General features: G+C 45.4%; 1 protein-coding gene across 5 annotated transcripts in view; it reads right to left on the bottom strand.

The window, feature by feature from the left end:
* Window positions 1–1,834: 1,834 nt before the first annotated feature.
* Window positions 1,835–22,167, bottom strand: part of MYOCD (myocardin) — a 255,330-nt gene continuing 234,997 nt past the window's right edge. For 3 of the 5 annotated variants that reach the window (XM_060290647.1, XM_030862330.2, XM_060290648.1), the window contains 5 exons: window positions 14,626–15,564; window positions 12,389–12,532; window positions 11,004–11,132; window positions 8,015–8,072; window positions 1,835–5,690 (listed from right to left, as the gene is read on the bottom strand). In XM_060290647.1, the coding sequence (XP_060146630.1) occupies window positions 5,116–5,690; window positions 8,015–8,072; window positions 11,004–11,132; window positions 12,389–12,532; window positions 14,626–15,564 (1,845 nt within the window). In that variant the 3' untranslated portion in view covers window positions 1,835–5,115. The remainder of the gene's footprint in view (window positions 5,691–8,014; window positions 8,073–11,003; window positions 11,133–12,388; window positions 12,533–14,625; window positions 15,565–22,167) is intronic. The other 2 variants (XM_060290649.1, XM_060290646.1) reach the window with 2 other exon arrangements.

The following is a 22,167-nucleotide window of genomic DNA, read 5'->3' as shown; positions in this document are numbered from 1 at the left end:
TTTCTAGTTACGTATCATTGAGCAAAGGAGGCCGACGTGAAAACTCCACCACGCAGGGTCCCTGCAGAGAATGTATGCTGGCTCTTCTGACTTCTTCACAATGTGTCTCTTGGTGTTTCGCCAAGGGAGGATTTCAAGTACCCAGCCCACACACTGCCCTCCTTCCCCACTGCGGGCACACTGGAGAGAACTCTGGGCAGCAGTGTGGATTCCCTTCCTTTGGAAAACATTAGAACAGCCTCCAGGATCCTCATCGTTATCCTCCCTTTTCCCATAAACCCCCGGGAGCTGTTAAAACATGTACAGGAAACTCACATGACCAGTGTCCATGAGGCTGGAGGTGATTCAAATAAGCACAAGAGACAATCAGGCGTTGGCCTTAATCCGCAGAATTCTAGAAGCCTAGAATCCACCGACTCCTACAGTCAGGAGGGAACTTATTCATATGTTATCAAACTCAATGAATCCTATTACAATTTCCCTGCAAGATGATAGAGACATTTTTCCCAGACCTCTTGCTGTCTTAAAATCATCTCCTAATGTGCAGTCCCAGCCTAGACCGGGTTGCTCTGAAAATGTGGATTCCAGAATCGAACCCAGCTTCTCACCACACTGAGCGGCTCTCAGACTTACAGGACCGTCTTGTTCTAGGACCTGGACGCTGTGTGTCTAGTAATATCATCTAATAAAGCATTAGCAGTTTCAGCATCTGAACCGCCCTGTTGGTTTCTACTGGATTTATAGGAAAATGAACACTCCAGACTCTTTTAATCCGAGTTCTCTCATAGCTGATAGCAAACTGTGTGCATCTGTGGACTTCCCCTGTGAGCACCACAGCCAAGCCCTGAAGGGGGACCACGCTGCCCTCACAACCCTGCAGCTTTTCTCCTAAAAGATGGAGACTCCCCGTGGACACCCCCCACCCTTAAGTGTCCCTTTGGTCCGGAGAGCTCGTTCTGAAGATCAAGATTAGGGGGTGAGGCCAAAAAAAAGTTTCCTTTACCCTTCCCTGATTTTCAAGAGGCTTCTGTATCTGGCAATGAAAACAAACCCTAAAGCTCTCATAGATGATTTAAGCGGTGCAAGTAAGGAAAGATGTCTAAGTGACACATTGAGGCTGTTTGAGAAGAAAAAAAAAAAAGTTAGCATGGGCGCAGCTTCTACCTAAAAGGGGGCCCTCCCCTCCACCTTCCGGGAAAACGCAGATCCCTTTGTCACCATAGGTAAAGGGTTTCTGGTTGGAGGACTGAGAGATTCCCAGTGTTCCTGCAACTCCCCAATCACTCAAAATCTGAACCATCTGTGCAGAGTCTACGTGGTATTGTCCATTTGGGGGGTTTGCGTGCTTTGCACAGGTGAGACATCGAGTACTTAGCCACTGGATGAGTAAATTGGATGTGGGAGTTTTCGGCTAGGCCAGCATTGGTTTCTAGAAGAGCTGATGGTGTCTGAACATTTTTGGAAAAGGACTGTCTTGAATGCTTGGGGTAGGTTTTTGATTATTTTTTTCAGATTGGAAATAAATGTTTCTGAATGGCAAAGGCCACCAGTTCACAGACCCTTGACTATTTAGGTGAAGACCCTCTTGCTTTCCTCATTTACCTGTGCAATCATTTCATGGGAGAGAATCATTTCTCATCCAAAATTTTGCAATTTGCTTTTCATAATGCAGAGTCTTAGTTGAACTGAGAGGTTAGGACCTTCCCTTCCTTTCCGTTCCTTTCCTTTCCTTTCTTTCCTTCTTTCTCCCTCCCTCCCTCCCTTCCTTCTTTCCTTCCTTCCTTCCACTTCCTTCCTTCTTTCTTTCCTCCCCCCCCCCCGCTTTATAGTAGAGTGTGTGTCATCTCAATAACGCTGTCAGAAGCAGAGCTTCTAATGAGCACTGGTTTAATGAAATCATTTGCACAAAGCAATTTCCTGACTCCACTGGATAAGCGTGAACCTACTGCACCAGCGTTGGGAAAAGCTGCAAATGTCTGCAGGTCTGCTTTACCACGGGGGGTCCCAGGGGTCTTAAGAGAACTACGTGTGGCTAGTTTCAAGCTAACCTTGACCATGGCCATCTTCCTAAGTCTCAGTACATCTTTTAGTCATGCTCAATTTGTCACCAGAAAAGGAGACACAACTAAGAGTTTAAAAGAACTTAAAAAAAAAAAAAATCCTCAACCTCCTCCCCATTATCTTCAGTTTTATCTTGCAAATATCATATCTGATCTACGAAGAGACAGCGAATATGGTGGGTGAAGACTGTGGGAGGAGGTTAAAAACAACAATCCAGGAGTCTGCTCTGGGTTGTGTGTTGGTCTGTAGTAGCGAGTATCTTCACTGTGAGGCGTATATGTCAGTGCCTGATAATATCCTAAAAACATTCCAATGAAAATGCATAGTCTTACAAAGATAGGGGCCTCCTAACCAAGTCTAGCACTTCAGACAGAAATACCCAAAGGAAAAAATAATTGACACTCAGACCAGAGTCTCAGAGATTGCTGTGCAATTGTTTTCCAAAGGAAGGGGGACAAAAATAACATTAAAAAAAATCACACAACGTGGCATAGGAGAAATGGACGGACCAGCGAGCTTTATCAAGATCTGAATACAACTTCGACGTCTGAGGAACACACAAACGTGAGGAATGTGTCACGAAGGTTTTCTTCTCCATAGCTTCATCGTCAAAGAAGAGACTGGCAATCTTCCCCTCTAGATGTTTGGTTCTGATAAAAGCAAAGTGTACCGTGTGGCTCTTTTAAAGCACAACGCAGATGGAGGAATGTAAAACAACTGTCATCTTCCACTGGTGCTCTCCCGTGAGAGATGGCAGTACCCTTTCCAGCGACCAACGGTGATGCTCTTCCGTCTTTTCACATCACAGTCAAGACGCGCTTGTTCATGGTAAGCAGGTGGCTGAGTCACTGGGTTGGAGCCATGAGTCATAAACAGAGAGGCAACGTGTAATCTGGGTGATTAATCAGGAACTCGCAGTGAGAAATGGCAAGATCATTTCACAGCAGATGGAGGCTTAAAGGCTTTTGGTATAGAACTCTAACACTGCCTTGAAGATACACACACATACACATATGTGTATGTATATGTACATATGTATGTGTATATATGGATACATATATACACACACACCTATAGACACACATACATATACATATGTATATATCTATACACACATGCATGCGTGTGTGTGTGTGTGTGTGTACATCCCTCTCCTTCCCTCCTCACCCCCCAATAAGATCTGGCAGCTCTCAGAGTAGCAGTCACCAAAAACACTCTGTGTTCACACACGTTTACAAGTTAACAATGGAATGACTTCTAAATCTTTGGTTTTTTTCAAAAAGAGAACTTCTAAAATCACAACATGTTTGGTTATTTTCTCCATAAGTGCACAGTGAACAATTTTTTTTTTTTTTTTAACAAACGAAGAAAACAGTGCCTTAGTGATTTCAATAAAAAATAAAAACAGCGATAGCTACTTTCTACAGCATGCAACACTACGAAACGGTGAGCTGGAACCACAGTGAGCCTTAGGGAGACGATCCTGCAAGTTAAGTTTTTCAGTTCCCAGCGAAAGCACAAGAGGTAATGAGGAATGCACACGAGACCGTCGTCTTTTCTCCTTCCATCCTTTTCAACGTGCAATTGTGTTTTCTTTCAGAAACACAGACCTGAAATACTCTCTCCTTGTAACTATGATTTGTATTTATCTTTACTATATAATGATTTCCGATTTCCCCAGAGCAACCCAGATCAGGGATTGCTATTAATCAAATGAGGGTAGAGACAGCTTTGTGACTAATGGGCCGAGTCATTGGTTTCTTCCTGAGGGCATTCTTTTGACTTCCTTTTGTAGCAGATTACACATACGGAGAATGAGTTCTCCAGGAGAACCTCGATTTTTTAGCTTTTTAACATATGGCTTTATTAGGGGTATGACAGCTGGTTAGAAGGCAGAAGTTCTCTTCTCCCGATGGTGGGGCAGAAAAGGAAAGATCTCCAACAGAGGAGCAAGAAAGGACTGATATCTTGAAAGAAAAGCAGAGCGGGAGAAAGGTAAGCAGAGGTGGACCACCTCCCACCAATAAGAAAACAAGAAAAGCAGCCTGACTTCTATCATCGCCCTGTTATAGTAACCCACGGTATTTATTTCCAGGACACGTGAAACGATGTTCTCTAGTCCTGTCTGAATGATCTCTGATACGGCTTCCTGAGGCTAGGGAGGTCCTTCTGCTCTGCCTACATGGTCCTCTCTAGTCTTCGACACTAAAGGGGGTTGTGCTGGAGAACTGTCTACGGCAGAAGGTTTTGCTTTTCTTCTTGCTTTAGGGTTCTCACCTGTTTCACAACGCTTATCACCACGGAGACAGTGGGAATGATTCGGCTACTGGTTGAGAAGGAGGGAAATTCTAGGCGGGGTTCTTGAGGCCAAAGGTGGGTCGGTTGTGGGATAGAATTGGGGCCACCGCAACGGGGCAGCTTTGTGGCTGAGGGACGCTGAGTTCATTTCACTCCCCTGGGAATGGATTGGTCCTGTCCCTCTGTTCTGCCTTAAGAACCTGACACTGGGCCTGACTTCTATTTTGAAAGCCAGGTGACGGACAGACAGGAAGCAGCTTCCGTCATGGGTACGTCCTCCATCACCTCTGATGGACTGGCTTCCCTGTGCTCCCTAGAGAGCTTACATCTTCTTTCCACGGTATGTGTAATAAATTCATGAGAAAAGCTTACAAAGTGAGATTATGCCCCAACGATGCTTGAGAAGAAGTACGGGCTAGAAAAAAGACTGCTGTTTGAAAAGGCAGTGGAAGAATTTTTTTTTTTTTTTTTTGGCATTCTTGGTCTGAAAAAGCATATTTTTGAGTGCACTGCTGAAATCATGAACTGTCACTGAAGGCTGGTAAATATTACATTATCTATCTATATAGAAAAGACTCCGATTTGCTCTTGTTCGTTGTCACAGAAGTCTCCATTGCTTCTTTTTAACTCTCTCCGGCTTCTCCTTCCCCTCCTCCACCCCCCTCCTCCTTCTTTTGGATAATGTAAGTATTTACGGTTGTGTGCTCTCCCCCACCGGGTTCCTACTGGTCTTCCGTAGCACGCTGCGTCAGGCATCTACCACTGCTGTAAGTGGAGGTCCATGGGGGAATTCAAATTGAGATCCGTGACATCCAGGAAATCGATGTTGAAGATGCTGGGGCCGCCGGTGGAGAGGGAGCTGAAGCTCGGGGTGGAGCTGGGTGGCGTGATGTCCAGCCACTCCATACTTTCCCAAGGAGATTCCGTGAAGCTTAAGGGCAGCCCACTGCTGTCCACGGAAGAGGGTGAATACTGAGTCTGCATGGGGGAGAGGGGGCCCGGCAGGATCTCATGCGCGTTGAAGAGGTCTTCCGCAGCCTTCCCGGAGAATCCATCCATCATCCCATCGAAAGGGGGTTCCTCGCTCCCGATTTTCAGAAGGGCGACGTCGCCCACCTTCCCCAAGGGGCTCTGGGAATTTAATAAGACTTCAAGGTGCTCGTTGCTGTCGGCGCCGTAGTGATCGAAGGAGAGCTGGCCTCCTGCAGAGGCTGGTTCAAAGGAAGCCGGGGGCTTGGCGGGGAGGGCAGCAGTGGGGCTTCGAGAAGACCCAGGTATCTTTGGGACTTTTTGAAGACATGAATGATCCTCTCTGGCGTCAGCTGGCATTTCTGTTGGTAAAACACAATGGGAATTGTTCAAGCACTTCCGCTCGAGCATGACACGTGCATGAATCTCTGGAATGAATGACTTACGTGTAGACACAGGAGATGGCCATGCTTCTCGGGTCACTGCTCATCACCCAGTCTGATCCCCAAACTGCTCTGTATATCCTCAGTTCTTCCCTTGGGTCTCTACCCAAACCCTCTCCTGCTGGAAATTCCACTCTGTGATTATTGATTGCTCAAAGCAGGTTCTTTTACCTGCTTCTTCACTGACACCTGGCTGTCCCCTGAGGACACTACATCCTCCGTTACACCCTCACTGGGGGTTCCTTTGCTGCAGAGCCAGAAGATGGGTCATCAGGTCCTTTCCCATTGCCACGTTCTGATTGTCACTCTCCCTCATTATTATTAACTCCTCAGTGGTTTTTTTCTTTTTTTTTTTGCGGTACGCGGGCCTCTCACCGTTGTGGCTTCTCCCGTTGCGGAGCACAGGCTCCGGACGCGCAGGCTCAGCGGCCATGGCTCACGGGCACAGCCGCTCCGCGGCCCGTGGGATCTTCCGGGACCGGGGCACGAACCCGCATCCCCTGCATCGGCAGGCGCACTCCCAACCACTGCGCCACCAGGGAAGCCCTCCTCAGTGGATTCGAGGGTCATGCTGCTCTCCTTGGCCCCGCCCCCGCCCCCCAGTCTCCTGGCCCCTCCTCTTCATCCACTGAAAACTCTACTTCCGGTTCATTGTTTTCCTCCCACTTCAACTCTTGCCATCCTCTGTGCCTTCAGCATCCCCAGAAGTGACCCGTTGTCCAGCTGGCCTCTCCGTTCCTTGACACTCCATCCCTGCAACCCAGCTGATTCCGCCATTCCCATTCTGCCGGACACAGCCTGGACTTTGTTGTCCCCAAACACTGCATCCCCCTGAAAGCTCGATTTCGATCAATATTGCCAACTCTCTGTCCATCTCCTCCTATTCCTCTAGCTCCCCTCATAAGGACCCCACGACAACAGCTTCTCAGCCCGCTGGGGTCACCCCAACCTACCAACTCTGCTGTTTTATCACCATCCATCAGCCCCTTCTGGTTTTTACTTCTTGTCCCGCCTATACTCCTGAGCCACCATTGTAATTACTCTCTCACAAATATCCTTAATCCCCTTGTCCTTTTCTCCCATCACCATACTCCCTTGGCAAAAGCCCGCATCTGGATGAATCTTATCATCTGTTTTCTCTGAGCCTGCCCTGGATCGGCTGGACGTTCAACAGAAAAATTACACAATGAAGCTGCCCGGTTCCTCTTTAACTTCATGATGTCAAGCCTACGAGGGGCACTTAATACTGCCTAGGGATCCTACTGTGTTTCTCCAGAAAACTCAATTCACTTGTGATCAATTCATCACTGTTCTTCTTTCCTGGAACCTCCCGTGCTCCCCTCTTGCACCCCGACTCTTTGCAGACCTTGCCAACATACTTCATTAAAAATATAAGGGTGTCTGATAGGAACCCACTCATCTTTCCATTACAAAACTTACAACGATACATACCCCTGTGTCCATCTTTTCCTTTTTCCCTCTTGTTACAATGGAAGAATTGCCTGTTTACTTGCTTTTTCCCCATCTCCCCTACCAGACCGCAAATCCCCTAAAGGTGGAGACTTTGCCTGGTACAGTATTGAACCTAGTATGATGCCTGGCCACTTTTCTCCCTGAAACTTTAAATGTCATTACTTAAGGGCTCAGATCTGGAGTCTTTTCTTTCTATGCACACGTTCTCCTTACATGATCCTACTCATTTGTGTGGTTTCAAATTTTAGGCACATACTATATAATTTTTAAAGAAGAAATAAATGAATGACTTAAAAGGAGGCAAAAAGAACACACTGACCATTTTTTACTTGAATGCCATGTGAACATGAATGGGCCATCAGTGGGAGATTACCAATTAAATTTCATTTTGAGTAGGTAGCACAAAACTTGCCTTTTCTGCTTTCTTCTTCTTATAATTAAGAAGAGGGGGACGTTGGGATTAGAACAGTAGGGACAAGTGGTGTAGCAGGAGAAAACATTTAGGGAAACACGGACTGAGCTGAAAGATGAAAACTGTTAAAATGACTGATGAAAATTTTTCTGAGGACAACGAGACAGAGGCAGTGAGGAATCATCATCTATGCCTTCTATTCACATTATCTCTGCTTCAAATGTGGACGGGAGGCTGAGAGGAAGTGACACTCAACCCTGAGACGACTTTTTGGTCCAGCTTACAATGAGCATCTGACCTTGATCCTAAGGTTTGCTCCCCAGAGTACATGCAGGTGCAGGGCATCCTGATGTCTTACCTCCACTTTCAATGAGGACGTCCAGGAGTTCGTCCATCTGCTGACTCTGGGTCATTTGCTATTGCAAAGTAACCAAAGGAGAACAGAGAAGTTAAAAAATGGCAACCGCTTCTGTAGGAAATCATTAGAAGCAGCACAACAGGCTTTTGAAGTAGGTCTGGCTAGGGTCTGTTTTTTTTTAATTGTGGTAAAATACACACAACATAAAATTTACCATCTCAACCATTTCAGAGTGTGCAGTTCAAGTGCATTAAGTTCATTCACATTGTTGTGCCACCGTCACCACTGTCCAGCTCCAGAACTTTTTTCATCTTGCAAAACTGAAACTCTGTCCCCATTAAACACTAACTCTCCATTGCACCCTCCCCCAGCCCCTGGCACCCACCGTTCTATTTTCTGTCCCTCTGAATTTTTTTTTTTTTTTTTTTTTGGTACGCGGGCCTCTCACTGTTGTGGCCTCTCCCGCTGTGGAGCACAGGCTCCAGAAGCGCAGGCTCAGCGGCCATGGCTCACGGGCCCAGCCGCTCCGCGGCATGTGGGATCTTCCCGGACCGGGGCACGAACCCGTGTCCCCTGCATCGGCAGGCGGACTCTCAACCACTGCGCCACCAGGGAAGCCCTGTCCCTCTGAATTTGACAACTCTGAGTACCTCGGATAAGTGGATTGATACAGCATTTTTCCCTTTACAGCTAGATTATTTCACTTAGCATAATGTCTTCGAGGTGCATCCACGCTGTATGTATCGTATGTCAGAGTCTCCTTCCTTGTGAATGCTGAGTAATATTCATTGCATGTACAGAATATGTATTTGGTTTATCCATACCTCCATCAATGGTTTATGCATTCATCCATTCAACCAACTTAGGATGCTTCCACCTTTTGGCCTTTGTGAATAATGCGGCCATGAATATGGGTGTCACTGACTAAAGGTTTTTGAACCATGTGTGATTAAAGCTCAGTATGAATTCTAGACAGGAAAACTACTGAATAAAACAATCTATTACAACAAAAGAAGGGGAAAAGGAGGCAGAATGCTCCCCAGCCCAGAGTTCTTCAGAGTGAATTCAGTTGTTTGAGAAGCTTCCATCCCAGGAGATGGGCACCTTAACACATATATAGTATGGCCATTTTTTTATCACTTTGAAGTGACTTGGGTAGGACACAAAACAAGCCTCAACAAATTTAAGAGGACAGAAGTTAGTTCAAGCATCGCTTCTGATCACAATGGCATGAAACTAGAAATCAACCACAGAAAAAGAAATGAGAAAAAAATGCTTACATGGAGGCTAAACTACCTGCTACTAAAAAAACCAGTGGGTCAGCGATGAAATCGAAGAGGACATTTAAAAATATCCAGAGACAATTGACAGTGAAAACACAACCGTACAAAACCTATGGGATGCCGCAAAAGCAGTTCTTAGAGGGAAATTCATAGTGATACGTGCCTTCCTCAAAAAAACAAGAAAATTCTCAACTTACCACCTAAAAGAACTGGAAAAAGAACAAACAAAACCTAAAGTCAGCAGAAGGAAGGAAGAATTAAAGAACAATAGGAAAAAAATCAATAAAACCAAAGGCTGGTTCTTTGGAAGGGTAAACAAAATTGACAAACCTCTGGCCAGACTCACCAAGAAGAAAAGAGAGAGAACCCAAATAAACAAAATAAGAAATGAGGTGACTCAGCTCTGCCACCCATTTGGTTGCTGAGGATGTGACCCAAGAACGTAGTTCACATTTCTCTGGTTCCTCAAATTGTGATAGCTTGTGGAACCTATCAACGTTTGTAGGGACTACACCTTCCCCTCTAGCTCATCTGAGTTGTGAAGCAGAGTCCGTTTACGGAAGTCCACTTTGCCTGGCCTTTTTTTTTTTCTTTTGAAACCAAGAAGGATGTGTTGATGTTTACAGATACCAGGGGACAGGAATGGGGAGAACAGAGGCATAGTTTGATCTCACTCTTCTGAGAGCTGGGTCCCAATAAACACAGGCATCAATGATCAACGTGGGTGAGAGCACTGCTTAGAGAACGAATCATTTGCATTAAATGCCTACAAGGTCTGGCAGGTAATGAAAATGAGCCAAACACAGAGCAAGAGAGAGAGAGGGGTAGAGGCTAGAACACATGTTCTGGTCCAAGGAGGCGACGATACTTTGTTTCAGGCAATGGTTGTCTGGCAGAGATGTGCCTCCGGGTTGCCAGTTCTCTGATTCTTTTTCAGAAATGGGAAAGCCTATGTTCTGCATAAAATTTCCCGATATTTAGAACACTCTCTCATCTAAATGAAATCTAACTGCAGGCTGACTTTGCTCTGCAGGATACCAGGGGGCAGCCACCGATGGAGATGGTATTTTCTGGGTTGAGCACACACGGAGGGCCACGTGATACCTTATCCACATTCAGGCCATTTGAAATATAAGATCACGCATTGCTGGTTTTTTCTCTCTTTTTTTTTTTTTTTTTACTTATTAGTTGAAAATTTTCCAAACATAAATGGAAGTGGAGGCTACAACAAACCTCCACGATTACCCAGCTTCTACAACCATTCATATGTTACTAGGATCACTGAATTTTGAAGCTAGGAAGAAACTTAGAAACGACTGGCCCAGCAATTCCTCTCATATATTTGAGTACCTATCCCATGTCTGGACCATGTGATAAATGCTGCATCATCTGAAATCCTTATGCAGTAGATATCGTCCCCATTTTATGTAAGAGAAGTTGAATACTTGCCCAACGGTAGTGGGAGAGGCAGCTGGCACGAAGCCCAGGCATCTGGGCGTCCAGCCAACCTCTTCTCTCTCTGCCTCAGGCAGCATCTGTACACACACAACACATCCCCACAGTGAGCATCTAGACATTTTGCTCATTCCAGCAGGGAGGTGACAGACACGCTCAACAACAGAATCTCCACGCGTGAGGCCGCATCATGTAAAAACACGTCCACTGAGTCAGCCTACTCTTCCGTAAAGACCAGATCATGTGCTTACCTGCTTTACTGCATCTTCATAGGATGGAGGCTGGCTTATCTCTGAAACGGCTGAAGTTGACTTAGAAAAAGTTGGGGATGGAAGTGAAAACTTTGGCCCTGACTTATCAGGAGAGTGTAAACCAGCCATCTGGGTGAGTAAAACGCAGAGAAAGACAATCAATTCATGCGTCGGAAATGGTACAGCTTCTGTTTTAGAAACTACAGGCTAAATTCTGCAAACATTGACTTAAGGCAAAACAAAAGCTGGGGCTTAAATTTATGTTACATATATGCCACAGATACATATCAACAATGGTACACATCACTATGGACTCAAAGCTGGAGGCGTCTCAGGATGGGAACCTCGAAAATTCATTTCCCCTCCTCTAAGGTACACCCTGGCTGTTGGGAGAAAGTGAGATGAGAAAAGAAAATAAAGCAAAGGGTCCATCCAATCAGACATGAAGAGCTCCACCAACCCAGGAATTTCCAGAGTGATTTATCTCCCACCCCGTTTCATTCCCAAGTGGATGTATAAGCAGACAGTTGCAGGCAGGTGTTGCCAGGGTATCTCTTCATGAGCCAGCCTTGGGGATTGTGAGAGCATTCTGTGCAGTGCCCGGGACCTTTCAGGGTCTCTGTCCCCTCAGGATGCCCTGCCCTGGGGCCTGCAGCACTTTTGTGTCATGGCCGTCTCACGTTTGTCTCCTTCTTTTTTTTTTTTTTTTCCTGGTACGTGGGCCTCTCACTGTTGTGGCCTCTCCCGTTGCGGAGCACAGGCTCCGGACGCGCAGGCTCAGCGGCCATGGCTCACGGGCCCAGCCGCTCCGCGGCATGTGGGATCTTCCCGGACCGGGGCACGAACCCGCATCCCTTGCATCGGCAGGTGGACTCTCAACCACTGTGCCACCAGGGAAGCCCATTTGTCTCCTTTTTACCATCTTCCCACTGCTCCTTGAATTCCCTGTGTCCCGCATCTTTTATATCCCCGATTGTCCCACCTGCTGACATGTAACGTCTCTTCCCTTTTGCACCGTGATTCCAACTTTCTGCATCTCTCCAGTCCTTTCCGAGGACCCACTACTTCTTTCTCCACATTTTTTTCCCATGAGCCCTGACTCCAATCTTGAACTTCACTGAACCAGGTCTGTTTGCCATGATGTCTCGCAAACATACCAAGGCCGTGTTAGTTGGCATGATTTCTGGGATGAACCCTGGAAACAGTGCCTTGGAATACCCTCACTTTTATCTGTACATCCATTTCTGTCCTTTTCAAGTGGACTTGTTTCTATCCAAAATGTAATTTCTTTCTGCCTTTGAACCTCAACATTTAGAGAACAGGGGCCACAGAGAGAGAAGAGGCAAAGCCAATCCCCCAGTTTAAACCTCTTCCCAGGTGCCTACCTTTTGCTGTACACCTGGGCTTTTGGGACAAGAGTTGCCCCCGGCACCATGACTGCTGTCTGCCTGGGCTCCAGAGAAAGAGGGGTGAAGGCTGGAAGGCTGGGGAGAGAAGCTTGAAGGATGGCCCTCACGTGCCCCTGAGTTCTGTAGAAAGGAAGAAGGACAAATTAAATGGCCACCAGCAGCATATCTGAGGGTAACCTTTGCTGAGACAACTAGTCCCTGCCCTGGTATCTCATCTTTCCAAACCTCCCTGAATTCTATCACCAAAGTCTCAGATCTGGCTTTGGACGTATCATTTCCTGTTCACAAACTTTCCATGGTTTCCACACATCTACATCGTAGGGTCTCCACATCTAACCAGGATAAGTCTTCAAGACACTCCACAGTCGAGTACGATTTCCCTCTGCGAGCTTAAATTCTACTAATCCCTCCGGGCCCTGGACATACGCCCTCCCTGTGTTTCTTCACATGGAATGATCTTTCCTGACCCTCCTTCTCCAACTCCACTTCTCAAGTTCAACCCCTCTGCAAAGCCTTCCAGACTTTTCTAGCACTTCATGGTCAACACCCACTGCCATGCTCTGGGCGGCATTTAATGTCAAAAGTGCCCATCAGTGATGTTATCCGATACTGCTCTTTACCTTTTAATTTTTTTTTATTATGGAATCATTCATGTCTTTACAAAGAGTGCTTTGTAAACCATCAATGACTGTACAAATGGTAGTTCTTCTTGAGAGTATCGATATCCTTCAATTGAGCCCCTTCTGGTCCACAGCTGTATATTTCAAGAGCTATTTTCACCTTTGTTGCCTAGGCCATGAGGCGCTCAATACCTGTTGTCAATGAGGATGGTAATCCGTGTGAGTTTCAGCTCCTCCCAGAGTGCTGACTGAGGTCTGAGCACCATTCACGTGAATGTGTTGTTCTGGTGGGTTCATAAAAATGCATTCGCCTTACCTATGGCCACGCCTCATACTCCCAGGGTAGAGAATATTCAGTGGGAAAAGGGCATGCATTTTAGAGTCTGATAAACCTAGGTTCCTGCGACGCTGGGCAACTGGCTTCTCCTCCCTGGGCCTTATTTTCCTCAATAGCAAAGAGTGATAAATTGGAACTCGTAAGGTTGTTGTGACAATGAATGAGATGACTCATGTACATGCCTCTTATTACCCGGTACACGGCAGGCATCCAATTAATGTAAGTGTTTTTCCTATTCCCTTTCTAATAACACGGATTCCAGAACCTTTTGATAACGTAACTGTCTTTCTCAAAGAGACTTTCCTAATAATTCTTTGTTTTCATGGATAAAAGGAAAGTCCTGGATGGTCACCTTGGTCTAGTCTTTGAACGGGTCACTGTTCTAAGCCATCCCTACTCTCCCTCTGCACCAAACACACTGGTTTCTTTCTGGTCCTTGAACATTCCACACGTGCTCCTACCACAGGGCCCTTGCACTTGCTGCTGCTTCTTCACCTGCAATGCCTTTGCCTCAAGTATTTACAAGGTTTTCTCCTTTACCTCCTTCAAATGTCCCGGGCCCTTCCCTTTAAAGTTGTAAACTTCCAAACTCCTAATCTCCCTTCTCTGCCTTTTTTTCTGTAAAATGTATCATCTTCCAATGTGTTAAACACTTACTTATACCTTTTGTTTACTATCTGTCTCCCCATGAGAATAGGGATTTTGTTTGGCCAGCTCAGCACTAATCCCCAGAGACTAGAACAGAGCCTGGCACACCGTAGGTAAAGATCTGCACCGTGCAGACCATGACATGGCCATGGTAACTCCCTCTTTGGCCCTCTTGATGAGTTGGTTTGGCCTATGGTAAGGCTAGATACCAAGGGGTCCTGGGAACAGCCCCACGAGCCAAATCCAGCCCCTGGCTTGTTTTTGTAAATAAAGTTTCACTGGAACACAGCCACGTGCATTCGTTTACCAGTTGTCTATGGCTGCTTTCATGATCCAGGCGTAGGGCTGAGGAGCTGTGACAGAGACTGTACATCCCACAAAGCCAAAACCACTTATGATCTAGCCCTTTCCAGAACAAGCCACGCTAGTCTCGGAAGCGAGTTCGCTCTACTGTAAAGGCTTGTGCATCGTGGCGTCGGGCAGCTGCTACTGGGTTTGTGGCGAACCCTCCCCGTGAAAAGTTCCAACGTCAGCTCTGTAGCAGCTGCACGTCCACGTCCCGCTTCCAGGAAGACGGGTTCACCAGGCATGGGGCCAGGAGTTCTTACCTGTGCAGTACACACCTGGCTGCCGACAGGTGAGGAGACCCTGTGCTCTTCTCCTTGGGCGCCCGAAGATGCGGGTAGGAAGTAATGGTTGTTTGGCGAGGGGGGCAAACTGATGTGCTGCGGGCTTTTCACAGCCCCGAGGGGCGAATGCTGCGGGGAGCACTGCGGGCTGAGGAATGTGGAAGAAAGTACGCTGGTTTGACCCGAGGGCTCCGCACAGTGAGCGTTCCCGAGGGGCAGGAGCTGAGCATCTTCACGAGCCGGCGGCTGGCCCTCGGAGCAGGCGCTCTGTCTTTTCACAGCTATTTGCGGGGACGCGAACGGACAGCTGGAGGTGGCGTCTTCCTGCTTGATGGGGGCGGCCGGGAAAGGCAGCAGCTTCTTCTCGGGACAGTTGCTCCTCTTGTGCTTCTGCAGCTGCAGCCTCAGCTCCTCCACTTGCCTCTGTTCTTGCTGGAGTTTCCAGGTGAGCTCGTTGATCACCTTCTGCTTCTCCACCAGCATCTTGTCCTTCTCGGAGTCCAGTCCGTCCAGCTCGGGAGGGATGGAACCCCCATTGAGACTGCCCATGAGGCTTTCCTCGGGGCACGCGTGGACTGGGGACGGATGCAGGCCAAAGGACGGGGAGGCATCGTTGAAGGTGTCCGGCAGGGACCCCGCCACCGACAGGTCCGAAGAGGCGGGCGAGATTGGGGGGCTGGAGCTCGTGCTGCCGAAGTGGTAGAAGCCGTTGGACAAGGCGCCGGTGGACGGGGAGGACTGGTAATTGGGCAGCGCGTTGCTGGGTGTCACGGGAAAAGTGACAGTCGTTATGTCACCGAAGTTGGGCACAGGGTTCCCAGAACAGTCCTGGAAGGGCCGAAGCCGGTCCATGAGGGCCGTCTTGGTGCCGGACACCGGCAAACCTCGTATTCGAAGCTGCTGTCTTAACTCAGAGACCTAAAGAAACCAGGCCGTCGTTAGTGCTGCTTAATGACAATCTTTTAAAAATGTATTTATTGTTACAGAAACTTTAAGACATCACGAATGGGATTTTATAATGTCCCCTTCCTTGTTTCCGATTTCCTCCCCTACACCAGATGTTCGACGGTTTTGCACAATTTTACTGATTTGAAAATACTGGCATACACCATGTTTTCACGGGTCCAGATTATAGAAATGTCCAGCTCAAATGAACCACGGCGGTTATCTGGTCTACTGCTCTCCAACCCCCATCTGGGTCCTTGTCCCCACTTTACAGGTGAGAAAACTGATACCTGCCTGGGTTTGGACATCAACCCTCAACCCACAACATCAAAGCAGGCTGACGCCCCAGGACCTCTGCATCCTAGTTGAGTGCCCTGTCCACCACCTCTTTGCCACCACTGGCAAGAGCATTACAGCACAGCTGGGCCCCAGCCCGGGGTTCCTGATTCAGCAGGTCTGAGTTGGGGGCTGAGAATCTGGGTTTCTAGCAAGTTCCCAGAGGATGCAGATGCTACTGGTCTCAGGACCAGGTTCTCAGCCTTGCAGTTCTGCCTCACCATCAATGTCCTAATTTTACTGACTGGCTTGGTAACAGTCACATACTGAGAGAAGTGTGTGCGGAGATGAGACCATCATTCAAATCCTGGCCCTGCCTCTTCCCAGCTCAGTGATCTTTCTGTAAAATGGGTCTGACAGTACCTCCCTTATACATTTTTGTGAGGATTAAAATGGCCTAAAATTTGTAAAGGGCTTGGAGTAGTGCCTCACAAATTGTTAGTGCAGTGTGTTTGCTATTATTATTACGTTGATTCACATGGAATTATTTCAACCCTGCAATTTTATATAATATATATATATTATATAAAATTGCAGGGTTGAAATAATTCCATGTGTTCATAAATCACAGATATGTAAAAATATGACAGACATGATAGAACACTTTAGATCCATTAAAACTGATGCTATTTGTTGATATAGAATAATGAGTAATTATTTATGGTATATGATTAAGTGAGAAATGTTTGAATTGCTTGATTCTATTTCTATAAGAATTATATAAACATGTGTATGTGTGTATATGTGTGTGTGTGTGTATATATATATATATATATACTTAAACCTATGCTTGCAAGATGAAAATGTCTAGATAAAAATATGCTAAAATGTTAACAATCGTTCTCCTTATCTGTATTTCCAAAATAGCCCACATCAGCATATTACTTTTGTAATTAAAATGGGAACTATATTAAATACCTAAATGTCAATAATTCCATAAAACAGCCAGAAATCTATAGGGAAATATTCTTCTGATACTTTGCAGGGAAAGATCTTTCAAGCCTCAAAGCAAAGAAAGTAATAATAAAAATATTGACCACAAAAATTGAAAACTATAAGTCAAAAATACTGGAAGAAAATGCAAATGCAAACAGTCATCTCATTAAAACAATAATTGCAGGGCAAGTAATAAAGTGTTCGTAAGCTCAACGTATCAAAAGAAAAAGACTGACACCCAGTATAAAACTGGGTAATGGACATGATCCAATCCTTCACAAACAAAAGATAAAATTAAAAGAAAAATGGCCAATAACATATGTGTACCATCATTAGTGTTCCAAGAAATGCAAATAAAATAAGTATGTACCTAGCTTTGTATTCATCAAATCGACAAAGAAATGAATAATAACACTGTGTCAGTGAAGGAGCAGAAAAATAATTGAATAAAAATGTTAAGAAAAAAAAGCTTTTTAATACCTTGCTATTCCAAGTGTGGTCTTTGGACCAGCAGCATCAGACAGCCTCTGGAGCTTACGGGAGAAATGCAGAATCTCAGGCCCCTCCCCACACCTATCAAATCAGAATCTGCATTTCACCACGAGCCCCAGGTGGTTCACTGGGCACATTCAGGCTTGAGAAGTGCTGCCCTAACACACTACCTCTGGGAACAGATTGGCACAAATGTTCAGGACAGGAATGGGGCCATATGGATCAAGAGTTCTTAAAAATAGTTATATATTTTGGTTTAGAAGTTCCACTCCCATGTATTTAGCCTGGGGAGATAATTAGAGAAATTAATAAATGTGTGTACAAATTTTATATCTATATATATATATTTTTATGGTACGCGGGCCTCTCACTGTTGTGGCCTCTCCCGTTGCGGAGCACAGGCTCCGGACGCGCAGGCCCAGCGGCCATGGCTCACGGGCCGAGCCGCTCCGAGGCACGTGGGATCTTCCCGGACCGGAGCATGAACCCGCGTCCCCTGCATCAGCAGGAGGACTCTCAACCACTGCGCCACCAGGGAAGCCCACAAATTATATTTTTAATAGCAAAAATTTGGAAGCAAGTTAAAAGTCCAATAGAGGGATGTCAACGAGGTGGAGAAATGATATGCCAGTATTAAAAAGAAAAATCTTATTGAATATTAAACGTTATGAAAAAGTCCATGATAAATAAAATAAAAGAGCATGCCCGAAGTATACGCTCACATAATTATTTTAAAATAATTATTTTAAAACCAAACACGTTCGTGCATATTTTAAGTCTAGAAGGATACAGAATCTGTGAGTTAATTGTCTTTTAAAATACTTGGGACTTCCCTGCTGGTCCAGTGGTTAAAACTGCGCCTTCCACTGCAGGGGGCGCAGGTTCGATCCCTGGCCGGGGAACTAAGATTCCACATGATGTGCAACCAAAAAAAAAATACTCTTCACTTTTTTATACGCTATCATATTTCGATAGTGAATATATATTACATTAAGAGTTATTTTAAAAGTTATCTCAAAAAGGATTTGAATAACTTACCGTACCACAAGCAATAAAATACGCTCTCGGCCCCCCAGCCTGGCTAGCATTGTTTTACCATTTTCTTTTAGATTTGCTGGTTTGAAAAAGTGCAAGATGGCAGCTCATTACTGTTTTAATTTAGAGTTACTTAAAATTAATGAGCTCTACGTTTATTTTTAGAATCTGCTCTGGCACTGAATAATTTAAACAACATTATTAAATAATGCGGCTCATATTCTAAAATAAAATGAATACTTGTTCAGTCCAGTTTGCTATAAATTTCAGAATATTATGCTGTGTAGGCTTGCCTGGGACAAAGATTTCTATAAACCTCTTTCTTACATTCCCTGGTGTTTTATTTTTTTAATTAATTAATTTTTTGGCTGTGTCATGCAGCATGTGGGATTCTAATTCCCCGACCAGGGATCGAACCCGCACTCCCTGCATTTGAAGCACAGAGTCTTAACCACTGGACCACCAGGGAAGTCCCTCCCTGGGGTTTTAATCGTTGATAAAACTTTAAACCATTTATTACGAAAAATTTCAAACATACACAGAAGTAAATAGAAAAGTGTAGCGAACCCACAAACCCATTAACCAGCTCTGACGATTATCAGCCCGCATTTGTTTCATTTATACGCCAATCTTGTTTGATTTACACCCCAAACTACTTTTTCCCCTACATTTCCTGAATTATGTGGAAGCAAGTTATACATTTTAATCTGTAAATATTTTGGTATCTTTGTCTAAAAAGTAAGTACTTAAAAAATATAGACATAAGATCATTATCACACCTAAAAAGATGAATAATTATTTCTTAATATCCATCAAATATTTTCCCAATTTTTTAAACTTCCCATTTACTTTCTCTCTCCTCCCCCGACCCCCCATGCTCTCTGGTTCTCTGACTCTCCAGTTTGTTAGAAGCAGGATACAAAAAAATCCATATACTGTCAAATTTCCACTTAGAACTTTTTAATGAGAAATCAAATTTTTTTCTCAGTGCCTTTCCCCTTTCACTTCTTTTTTTTTCTTTCTTTCTTTTTTATTTTGTGGTACGCGGACCTCTCACTGTTGTGGCCTCTCCCGTTGCGGAGCACAGGCTGCAGACGCGCAGGCTCAGCGGCCATGGCTCACGGGCCCAGCCGCTCCGCGGCATGTGGGATCTTCCCGGACCGGGGCACGAACCCGTGTCCCCAGCATCGGCAGGCGGACTCTCAACCACTGCGCCACCAGGGAAGCCCTTCCCCTTTTACTTCTATGAAGCAAAACATAAGCATTTTTCTGGAAAACATCACCTTCATTGCCTTACCTTTCTGATTACTTTTTTTGAGGGTTACCTTCATTAAGTCCTCTGATTTCTTCCTTTCCCTAAATGTTTCCATCATTCACCTCCTTTATTCCTCTTCTCTCCTTCCTTTCCGCCTTCTCCATCCTTCCCTCCCACTCTTTCCATTTTGTTCTCCTTCTATCTCACTTGCTGCTCTACTTCCAACCCTCCCCACTATACAAACGATTCCAAGATTTCTGTTCCTATCCCTGACAGCACAGGTGAGCTGAGCGAGGCTAATATACGTCTAACTGATGGAAACTGCCTAGACTTTTTCTCTTGGTTGTCCTCCTGGTACTTGTGCTCAACTTTTCTAAACTGAATGAACTTGCCAACATACCTTGAAACCATCTCCTCAGTCTACCCTCCCAATTTCTGCTACTGCTGTAACTCTCCCAGGTGACACCTCTCCCCATACACCCAGTAGTCAAGCCCAGTTCAGGTTTCTCCCGTCTACCCCCCGCCCCCTTTCCACTCTCAAGAATGACAATAGCAAAGCCTTTGATATCAGTCACTTGAGTTCAAGCCCCAGTTTTGTCACGTAGAAGCTGGTTAACTTGCATTTCACTTAACCTCTTTAAGATCCTGATTTATTATGTTTACATTTGAAACTTATCTTGTGGGGCAAAAATTAAACCAAATCTCAAAGTAAACAAAACTGATAAACTTTTAGCCAGACTCATCAAGAAAAAAAAGGGAGAGGGCTCAAAGCAATAAAATTAGAAACGAAAAAGAAGTAAACAGTGGACACCACAGAAATACAAAGGATCCTAAGAGACTACTATGCCAATAAAATGGACAACCTGGAAGAAGTGGACAAATTCTCAGAAAGGTACAATCTCCCAAGACTGAACCAGGAAGAAATAGACAATATGAACAGACCAATCACAAGTACTGAAATTGAAACTGTGATTTAAAAACTCCCAACAAACAAAAGACCAGGACCAGGTGTCTTCACAGGTGAATTCCATCAAACATTTAGAGACGAGTTAACCCCTCTCCTTCTGAAACTATGCCGAAAAATTGCAGAGGAAGGAACACTCCCAAACTCAATTCTAAAGCAAACCTCTGAAAGCTGGCCGACCGATAGTTTATACTCAAAAAATGGTAGTTCCCACTGTCACCACCACCATCTCCTTATACCTCTGTTAATTACCGTAACTATAACGAGCCAATGATTCTGCGCATGTGCACGCCAAGGAAACCACCTCTAGGGGCTCTGATAGGCACATCATAGCTGGACTATGTTTTCTTTGGGGCCAAGACATCTCCAGTCCTACGTGATCTGAGCTCCCATCCAGAGATAGACTACTTAAAAAAAAAAAATCTTTGTAGAAGACATATGACATAAAAGTTACCATTTAATAATGTGTAAGGGTACAGTTCAGTGGCATTAAGTACATTCACGATGTTGTGCAAATATCACCACCACCCATCTCCAGAACTTTTTCATCATCTCAAATTGAACCTCTGTACTCATGAAACACTCACACTTTATTCCCCTCTCCCCTGGGAACCAACATTCTACTTCCTGCCTCTATGAATTTGAGGACTCCAGGGACCTCACAGAAGTGGATGCACACAATATTTGTCCCTTTGTGTCTGGTTTACTTCACTTATCATAAAGTCTTCCAGGTGAGAGGAGCTACTTCTGTCTCTATGGATTGATGATCTGCGGGGGTGTGGAGGGCGAGGGGCCACCGCTCTGCAGAGCAACATCATACACCTGACGTCCTCCTCTAGGTTTACAGCTGCCAAACTGAAACAAACTCGACGAAACCCAAGCATTTTTATTCCAAGTGTAAGGAATAGAGAAACCTTTGATATCAAAGCCCAAGATACATTTTATCTACCAGTGTTGACATTTGGTGGCCACTGAACTTCCTCTAATTTGAAAGAGTCCCAAGCCTACTTTTCCCCCAAAGGAGAGAATGACTGAGGGCTGAGCATGGGAAGAAGGATGACCAAGGAGGACTGAGGGCTGGGGAAGGGCCATAGGACTGGCCCAGTGAGGACCACGGGGGCCTTTAGGAATTTAGTGTTTTGGGGGAAAAATGATAAGATCCTCTTGGGGAGAAGAGTAATCGGTGGGGTGGAAACTAGGTAAAGAGGTGCAATCATGGAGCTGCAGTAGGCATTAGAGGGAGGTGTGCCCACGCATTGGAGACCCGGAAGGGCCCTGCCTCCATCATTTTCTGTCCTTTTGTAAACACCGGACAGACAAATCTGGCGATCCTGAGGACTGCTCTGAAACACACCAGGTTCAACTCAAAAGGCCAGCGTCCTTTCAGTGAACAGAGATCCATGAGTGTGATCCAGAGTCAACTGCTAGCGCACGTGTATCCCTTAACAAGCTGCTGCTACACTTCAGGGCAGAAGTTCTCAGAACTGGGGATTTCATAATAGAACAGCACCTGGTCTTAAATTGTATTATCGACATAGGGTTCCCAACGTTTTACCTC

The sequence above is a fragment of the Globicephala melas genome, chromosome 20, assembly GCF_963455315.2.
Source record: "Globicephala melas chromosome 20, mGloMel1.2, whole genome shotgun sequence".
NCBI lineage: Eukaryota > Metazoa > Chordata > Mammalia > Artiodactyla > Delphinidae > Globicephala > Globicephala melas.
This window is presented reverse-complemented; position numbering and strand designations above follow the sequence as displayed.